Source organism: Orycteropus afer, unplaced genomic scaffold (genome assembly GCF_000298275.1).
Source record: "Orycteropus afer afer isolate SDZICR_OR568_19922 unplaced genomic scaffold, OryAfe1.0 scaffold00182, whole genome shotgun sequence".
NCBI lineage: Eukaryota > Metazoa > Chordata > Mammalia > Tubulidentata > Orycteropodidae > Orycteropus > Orycteropus afer.
In genome coordinates, this window is record NW_006921769.1 from 18,650 (window position 1) to 28,669 (window position 10,020).

General features: G+C 35.2%; 1 protein-coding gene across 1 annotated transcript in view; it reads left to right on the forward strand.

Moving 5' to 3' along the window:
• LAMA2 (laminin subunit alpha 2) overlaps nt 1–10,020 on the forward strand; it is a gene marked incomplete at its 5' end in the record, with an annotated part of 713,189 nt that overhangs the window by 11,226 nt on the left and 691,943 nt on the right. The window contains one exon of the mRNA XM_007947384.2: nt 2,035–2,147. Within this exon, the coding sequence (XP_007945575.1) occupies nt 2,035–2,147 (113 nt within the window). The remainder of the gene's footprint in view (nt 1–2,034; nt 2,148–10,020) is intronic.

Consider the following 10,020-nt stretch of genomic DNA (forward strand, 5'->3'; position numbering starts at 1 on the left):
ACTGGGAAGAAGGATGGACCATCTACTTCTGAAATAATTAGTCACTAAAAACATTATGAATAGCAGGGAAACACTGTCTTATATATTACTGGAAAACTCTATGAATAACAGTGAAACAATGAAACATACCTGACCTACCAACTGGAAGACATCCATAGTTGTGTCCATTCCAAAGACAGGTGATTCCACAGAATGTGGAATTTATCAAACAGTATCATTAACATCACATTCAAATAATTAAAAAATGGTTATAGCAGTATATTGACAGGGAAATTCCAGAAATTCAAGCTGAATTCAGAACAGGACATGGAATGAGGATGTCATTATGGATGTCAGATGGAACTTGGCTGAAAGTAAATAATACCAGAAAGATGTTTACCTGTGTTTTATTGACTAGGCAAAAGCATTCAACCATATGGATCACACCAAATTATGGAAAACATCATGAAGAATGGGATTCCAGAACACGTAATTGTGCTCATGAGAAACCTGTACATAGACCAAGAGGAACTCATTCCGACAGAACAAGGGAGTACTGCATGGTTTTAAATCAATAAGGGAGTGCAACAGGGTTATATCCTTTAAACATACTTATGCAATCTGCATGGTGAACAAATAACCTGAGAAGCTGGACTATATGAAGAAGAACATGGCATCAAGATTGGAGGAAAACTCATTTGCAACCTCTGATATGCTCATGACACAATAATGCTTGCTGAAACTGAAGAGGAGTTGGAGTACTTATTGATGAAGATCAAAGACTACAGTCTTTAGTATGGATTACACCTCAACATAAAGAAAACAAAAATCTTTACACCTGGACTTCTATGCAAAATCTCAATAAATGAAAAGATTGAAGTTGTCAGGGATTTCATTTCACTTGGATCCACAATCAACACCCATGGAAGCAGCAGTCAGGAAATCAGATGTTGTAGTGTATTGGGTAAATCTGCTGCAAAAGACTTCTTTAAAGTGTTAAAGAGCAAAGATATCAGTTTGAAGATGAAGGTGGGCCTAACCCAATCCATGGTATTTTCAGTTTCCTAATATGCATGTGAAAGGTGAATAATGAATAAGAAGACTGAAAAAGAACTGATGCCTTTGGATGGTGGTGTTGGCAAAGAACACTGAAAATACCATGGACTGCCAGAATAACTAACAAATCTGTCCTGGAAGAAGTGCAGCCAGATGCTCTTTAGAAGTGAGAATGGCCAGACTTCATCTCACCTACTTTGGTCATGTTCTCAGAAGGGACCATTCCATGTAGAAGAGTATCATGCTTGGTAAAGTAGAGGGTCAGTAAAAAAGGGCAAGACCCTCAATTAGATGGATTGACACAGTATCTGCAACAATGGCCTCAGACTTGGGAAGAATTGTGAGGAATGATACACGTCTAGTCAGTGTTTTGTTCTGTTGTTCATAGGGTCGCTATAAGTTGGAGCCAACTTGGCAGCACCTACCAACAACATCACATTGGCAAGTGAAGGACTAGTTGCAAAAGGACTGATAGAATGAATGTGACAGCATTTTATATTAAAACCAGATATGTATTGGATAGCCCAGGTCTTAGTAATAATGAATGTGTCAGAAACACAAATCTTTAAGTACCTTTCACCACAACTCAGGATTTTAATGTTTCTGTTAACAAAGTTGATGGCATTCTAGAGCTGCCTCAAATAATAGAGTTTTTGCTTCTTGAATGATTAACATATCAATTGGATTTCACTATTATTTTTTCACACTTAATTTCTGTAGTTATCTTTAAAGTTGCCAATTGTACATGGTGACCAGAGTACTATGCCATCTCTTCTCTTATAGCATAAGCATTTAACCATTTCACTATTCCTTGCACAGTGCCGTGAAAAAGTTGTCATCAGTAGATTCTGTTGAAGATAGGAGTTGCTGTTTTTTATGTTATTTTAATTTTAATATGCACATGATGATCATTTTAACTTAGTTTTATTTTTTCAAAAAAAGAGAGTATAGTGACATGATCTTTTCTCCTCCTTTCACATGCTGCTGTTGACTCCAAAGAGAGACACCCAATTACAAATGCTATTGATGGAAAGAACACTTGGTGGCAGAGTCCCAGTATTAAAAATGGAATTGAATACCATTATGTGACAATTACACTGGATTTACAGCAGGTATGTTTCTGCTTTTTTATTATTTCTCACTTCTGAAATTACAACTTGGATTTGTTATTGTTTAGTTAACAGTCTTGGGTGAAAGCATATTTTACCTTATCACCTTCCATTATTTTTCTTGATACAATGAACAAAGTGCCTATTCATTTAGTAAATTTTCATATATATATATTTGACATTCATTTCTAAAAGCATAAATAAAATGAATCCTCATGAAGAGTTTAGTGAATTAGTAGCTGACTCTGTTTTGATTAATTAGAGTTAATGATGAAAATATGAATCAACACAATTTTGCATAAATAAAATATAATAGTACTATTTTTAACTTTTAAAGGTGTACAGTGTTCCCACTCTGCTGATAGTGTGTGCATTTAAAGGTTGTTGGATAATAAGGCTCTTGAGTAAATTGCCTCTCATTACTGAGATTTGAACTAGCTGTGACAGTTGATTCTTAAATTAAATTTGGTCTATTAAACGAAGGAACAAGCCTAGTAGTAATGTAAAATTGATGTTAGAAGTTGTTAGAGGTTGTATTGTATAAGCCTGGTGCCTTCTATTCTTAATTTTATTCTTCTTTCAGTTCACATTATTCAGGTCAGGCTGAAATTAATAATCAAAAATCACCATTACTTAAATTAATTAAACTTGCAAATAAGAAGGCATATGGAAAAATGGTCATTTACTTGCCTTTATTCCAGAAACAAAGACTTATGTAATTGACTGAAGGCTTACACTAGAGATGTTGGACTTGCATTGCCTTTTTCAATCATCCTGCTTCAGTCTCACTCTCTGAAATCAGGGTAGAGGGATCCTAAGCCACTCCTCCCTAGCCCAGGGTAGAAAGAGAGTTTTGGATTAATACTGTTACTGTTAATAATATTGTTGTTGTTGTTATGTGCCATTGAGTTGGACCCAACTCATAGCGACCCCTCCTTGGGTTTCCAAGGCAGTATCACTATGGAAATAGATTGCTCAACCTTCCTTCTGAGGAGTGGCTGGTGGGTTTGAACCACCAGCCTTCTGGTTTACAGTCAAGTGCTCTGGGCACTATGCTACCAGAGCTCCTACTAGAGGATGGTAATGATAACAACTGATGTGATACATTGTCATGATAATGGTTTCCCATTAGGGAAGCACCAACCAGTGGGGATTAATCCTGCTCTCAGGAGGTCAGATAGACATCTAGCATTTCCCTAGTGGTGCCCCATCTGGAGCACCTCCTCCTTCCTCCTAGGTCTGGACCCACCTTGGCCAGGGCTGTACACATTCAGGCTGGCTGGTGGGCTATAAGGTCAATAGGTCTCAGGGCAGACCCTCCTTCCACCCATCTGGAACTCCTCAAGACCTGAACAACTGGGTGAAACAAGGCTCAGAGCTGCAGCTAAATAGCTAACTGGCAAGTATTTTATCTGGTATACAGCAACTGAGTTATCAGCCCTGAGTTAATGACATAACCTAGGAAGTCTGAGAGCTTTATCTTGGAATGACAGGACAAGCTACCACACTGATCAATCATGTTTTAGATCATGAATTTTATGGGGATCCTAGACTCAAAAGGGACTTCATCTTCCTAGTGAAGATAGTCTTTGATGGGTCACAGCATTCTCCCCCCTCCATGTCATCATTGAAAGTCAGCCTTCCTCATTAAGAGTGAGTCTGCTGTTCAGTGCCTAGGGTCATCTCCTGGAGTAGGGAGTCAATAAATAGTGATGTTTGATTGCTCTGGTTTACTCTCTACTTATTCTTTTAGACTACACATAGAGCAAGAGTCAATTACTAATATAATTTGCACAGATCATCTATACTACTCTTTGAGCCTGACCACAAGTTTATTTTGTTATCAAACATAACCTTTTTTTCCTTGTGATCTATAAATGGACTGTGCAATCTCAAAATTTTACTAAATCATTTTATCCTATTTACTTATCATCATTAATTCAGCAGGTCAAAGAGTTCACCTGGAAGCCCATTTATCAATGAAACCATTTATATTCTTCTAAGCTTCCTCTTCATCCCCGCACATCCATTCCCATATTGTAGATCTGGAATCATAGTAAAACTGCTAAAAAAAAAAAAGGACAGATAAAAATAAAATCTTTAAGGGAATCAGAGAAAAGATACTTCAAAGGACAACAGAAACTCTCTTCTCTGCATAACCAATGGAATCCTGAAGACAAAAATATGAGCTAGAAGAAAATAACTTCAAACCTAGAATTCTATATCCAATAAAAATATAGTGTGAATAGAGATGAATTCTGTAATATATCCAGTTTAACCCATAGACCCAATGGGAGATTAATTTATGTATTAGTCTTGACATATTCAAAATACTAAAAGTTGTTACTGGTTTCTGAAAAGTCATCTCTTCCACTCACCCAAGAGAGATTTACCATTTTAGAAGCCTTGGTAGCACAGTGGTGAAGCGTTTGGCTGCCAACCAAAAGGTTGGCAGTTTGAATCCACCAGACACTCTGTGGTACAGAGATGTGGCTCTGGGAACCCCATGAGGCAATTCTACTCCTGTCCTGAAGGGTCACTAAGAGTCAGAACTGACTCAATAGCAATTGGTGTCTTAAGAGTTATGGAAGTTTTTTCTGCTGTTCTCTCTTCTTCCTATTTTCTTTAATAGCCTTAAGATGAGTGAAAACTTCTAAGAAAGATTTTATAATTTAGTCTTTATGATAAGTGGTAGAACTGTTTATAACTCAGACCTATCTAACTCCAAGTTCTGGAGTATACTGAGTGAAAGTTGTTAGATATGTCCTGAAGCAGTCCCATACTCCAAGATGGTTCTTAACCCTTATCCTTAACTATCCTCAGCCCTCTCTTACATCATGCAAATCAACCTACTGGTTGTTCAACAGAATGGGAACACAAATAATCTATATATGGAAGAAATCTTTATTTTCAGTTGACTCACAATTTAAATTCTTTTGATGATTTTAATAAAGAACCAACTGTGGTGGCACAATGGTTAAGTGCTTGGCTGTTAACCAAAATGTTGGTGAGAGAAAAGACTAGACAATTTGTGTCTGTAAAGATAAAATATAGGATACCTTATGGGGCAGTTCTGGTGGCATTTGACTGCTAACTGGAAGGCTGGTGGCTCAAACCCACCAGCCACTCTTCAGAAGAAAGATTGGGTAATCTACTTCCATAGTGATACTGCCTTGGAAAATTAAGGAGGGGTCACTATGAGTCAGATCCGACTCGAGGGCAGTGAGGTTTTTTTTTTTTTTTTTTTTTTTTGAATGGGACACTTCTATTATGTCCTATTAGGACATTGTGAGTTGAAGTCTGGAATCGACCTGGTGGCACAACAACAATAGCAATGGTTTTAATGATGTAAAATTTTAATTAGGGTTTGTAATAAGGTTTTGGGATAGAATTCCTCAGGCAGGCAGGGACTGCTGATTTCTGTTTAGCTCCTTGACTTCAGAGTAACAAACTGTGAGACAGGTTCATGGTATTTACTTAGCTAAGGAGCAAAGCTATAGGAAGGTGTATTTCAATGTGCCAGCAAAACAGAGAATGAGAACATTTTTATTATTTCATTTACCAACAGTCCCTGGATTATGAATGGGTTTTATTCCTAAATTTGTTGAATGTGTATGTAAGGTGGAACAGTTGATATGGTTCATGTCTAATGTCAGTCAAATGTTTGTCTTAGTGTATAATAGACAGTTTACATTTCTATCCATTAAAAAAAAAATTAAAGAAACACTTCCAGATATACTAAATATCTTTAACATAAAGATACAGTAATAATAAAAATAATGTTTTTATACAAGTCAGAAAGCAGCACCCATTTTTATTATGAACCATTGTATGTATGTCAAATTTTTAATATAATAGGGTATTTGGGGATTGATTCATGACTGTGGGCTGCACATAAGTCAGAAGTTGATAACCTGGGGTCTACCTGTACTACTCATGTTAATTCAATGATGTAACTAGTGTTAGCATCCCTATTTAATAGTTGAAGAACACTGTGGCTTAGAAAAATTCTGATTTGCACTCATTTACCCAGCTTACTAGAGGCAGAGCTATGATTTCAAACTAAACAGTCTGTATCCAGACCCCAGATTCTTAACCACTACATCAGTATTTCCTAAACTGCTATCTGAAGACCTAGGTAATGCATGATAAGTTTTTGCATATATTTTCAAACAGTCCCTACATTGTTTAGGCTTGAGAAGCACCACCTTATGCTCTACAAATTTCACAGGAGAATATCATCAACATCTATTTCATCATGAAACAGGGACTAGTATCTCATTTTCTACTGTACTTTATCATGCCTCTAAAATGGCATAAGTTCTTTTTTTTCTTCTTCTACTTATGCACAATTAGTATTCATGTTATAAGTAGAAATATTCAGTGCACTATAAGTAATTACTCAATTAAGAGTTATGGACAGTAGTTATTATAAATAGGTGACAATCATTGAATGTTTGTTTATCTTTGATTCAGTACAGGATTGATCATTTATTAGTTCTTTTTATTTTGCAATGGATGAATTTCAACAAGTGTCAGTACTTTTGCAGACACATACTTGGCTTTTCTTAGAGATACTTATAATAAACATTTTAAGTAACAATTGGCTTACCTTTATTAAATCATTACAGATCACACTGCAACATTTCTTTCAAATTTTAGCATCCAAGGCAAGCAGTAGGGAAATATAACAATTTATTTACAAGAAAATAGCTGCTTATTTTAAAATTGTTTTTAAACATTTATTGCTAGGAGATTATTAACTTTTCCCAATTCAGCTATTTACTCACAGCATATTTGGATCAAATGATTTAATCATGCTGTGCCACCACTTGTAGATTAGCAAAATAAATATTATAATAGTGTGGCAAAAAAATCAAAATAATGATAATAGCCACATAACAACTAAACTCCATCTGGCAATTGTGGCAATACAAGGACCTTGAATCAGAATAACCTTGAAGAGAAGCTGAACTGTTTCCAACAATGTGTATGCAAAAACCTGGGAAGATGTCAAAGAAAAATATACAGCAATTTAAAAGACAAAAATAGATTCTGTAAGGTTAGTAAACCGTCCCAAACATTCTGTTTTAGCCCTCCTTCTCCCAGATTTTTACCACAGACATATTAGGATGCGTCACCTCACTTTATGATTTTTTTTCAAACCCAATCATTTTCTTAGGCCCATTCCTTGATTTTTTTAGGGAGAAAGATGATTGGCTGGTGGGGTAAAACACAAAGGGACAGCTTTTTAATAGACTTTGTAAACATAGATTGAGGTCATACATATTCCTGGGTAATCCAGGGATACTATGAATCAGTTATGCCCATGTGTACAATTCATCTACACTTCCATAAACAATTCATTTTCTCATCCTAGTCTATCTCACAAAACTAAAAATACATTGATCAAAAACAGATTCTCTTACAGCTGCAGAGATCACATCACATTTTTTTGACCTGAATATCTATCCATTAGCCTTATAGAGACATATTTAGTGAGAGAGGTTAACAATTTTAAATGGGAGTTATTATTCGGAAGGAAGTGGCATTAACTCTTCTATTTAACTATCAAAGTACCTTCCGTAGTGGAAAACGCGTTGGGTTGCTCACAGCAAAGTTGGACATTTGAGCACACTCAGAGGTGCCTTGGAAGGAAAAATGATCTACTTCCGAAAAAAAGCCATTGAAAAGCCTGTGGAGCAAAGTTGTATTCTGACAAAACTGGAATCACTGTGAGTTTAAACCGACTCAACAACAACTGTGAAAATAATAATAATAATAATATTGCTGTATTTTTAGAATCTATGTGAATATCATGGAAGAATTTTTTTTCTAAGACTGAACCATTACACAGTGATTGAACCCTGTGTAATAATAACACTTTATATAGTCAAGATTTTTATTTATTTATTTAAACCTAGTAAGGGTGACAAATTTTCAGTCTTGAAGGAAGGTCTTTGCCCTTTCACATCAACATTTTCCTTACATTCTCCTTTGTCATTCTCATTAAAAGTTTCTATTGTTCTACAGATTAGAAAGCATGATTAACTTTACATGATTAACTCTATATTAAAAAAAAAAATTGAGAAAGAAGTTGTAATTAAAGGAAAAGAATGAGAAAAACTTAAAAAATCAAAAAAGTGAGAAAGATGCACTTCATAATTAATGATTCCACAAGTAAAAATGAGTATAAACAATATCCCTACTGCTATGGCTTAATTATCTGGGCAAAGAATGAAGATAAATATATGTAATACACATAATAAAAAGCCACAAAATATTTAAATGATCCCTGTTGAATATGCTACTGTCCAACACAGTATATTTGATGTAAAGGTTTCCTCCTGGAGATAGACCTTTCTGTAAAGGTGTTAGCCCATGTCATGGTGATTAGGTGTTTATTTCCTTGTAGCCTCACTAGATGGTTAGTTCTTGAAGGCAAAGTTTTCTGTTTCTACCTATTATAGCATCAGCATTTACTCACTATATAAATTTTACTTATTTAAGTTATATGTTTTAATCATCCCTTACTAAATGTAAATTTCATGAAGGTGGAGATATTTGTCTGTTGTTATTTTTTTAATTGTGGCACAGTAAGTACTTAGAATAGTGACCAGCATATAGGAGGCACTCAATAACTATTTAGGGAATAAATGATTGCACGGATGAACAACATAAAACGTCATTCTTTAATTTCATAATCTTACTGAATGTGAGAGTAAACAAAATCCTATATAATCTTTTGATGTTTATAATTATAAAATGCATTGCTCATTTTTTTAATTTATAGAATTTCCTTTAAGTGACAGATTGAATTTGTTGTTAGGTACCAAATGGTGACCCCATGTAATCTTTTTTACTTGATGTTTTATTAATCCACTGAAAAAAGAAAAAAGGGTTATGGTGTCATAGTGGGTAAGGCATTTGGCTGCTAACCAGAAGGTTGGTGGCTCAAACCCACTGGCTGCTCCACAGAAGGAAGATGAAACAATCTACTTCTGTAAAGATTTACAACCTTGGAAACCCAGTGGGGGTTGCTATGAGTCAGAATCAACTTGATGGCAGTGGGTTTGGTTTGTGGTTTGACCAAAAAAAGGGAGATATAGGAAAGAAAATAAAAGTGGAGTGGAAATATGATTTTCTTTAAACAAGAGTTTAGACATAAAATTTATGTATTTGGACTATACAATGCTAATACATTAAAGAACAACATGAAAATATAAACACTATATAGACACAAATTCTATTTCAAATAGGATCTAAAGAAGAGCCCTGGAAAATGATTCTGGAAAACAGCGAACAAATTAGAGAATTACTTCCCTTAAACAGACGCCAAGAATGCATAAGGAACAGATCCGATAAAGATCTGTTAAAAATTTAAAATCGTACTAATTCTGTTACGGAAAGTCTCAATAGAACTGCCTAAAATAGACTGAATGTGGGCAGTTTTTCACAGCTGTCTGATGATTTCCACACATAAAACACAACTGTGTTTCATCATTTTGATGGAATATAGTGCATTCTCCCATTTTACTCTTGGAGCCTACGCTTTCACACACACACACACACACACACACACAAACACACAGAAATCTTTTTTAAGATTTCTTTGCTTTGATATTAAGACATTTACCACAAAGAACCTGAGTGATTTTATTTGCATAAGTACTGCTTGGGATTTTAAAGCAACTGGATCTGGAATGATGTCTCTCACCAGGTTTGGAAAATTCCCAGCTAACGTCTTCTCAAATATTATTGCCATCCATTCTTTCTCCCCTCTATTTCTGGAACGGTTTCTGGGACTTGTAACTACATTTTTCACCATTCCATTAGATATTTTATGATTTCCTCTATTTTCCTTTACGTCTGTCCC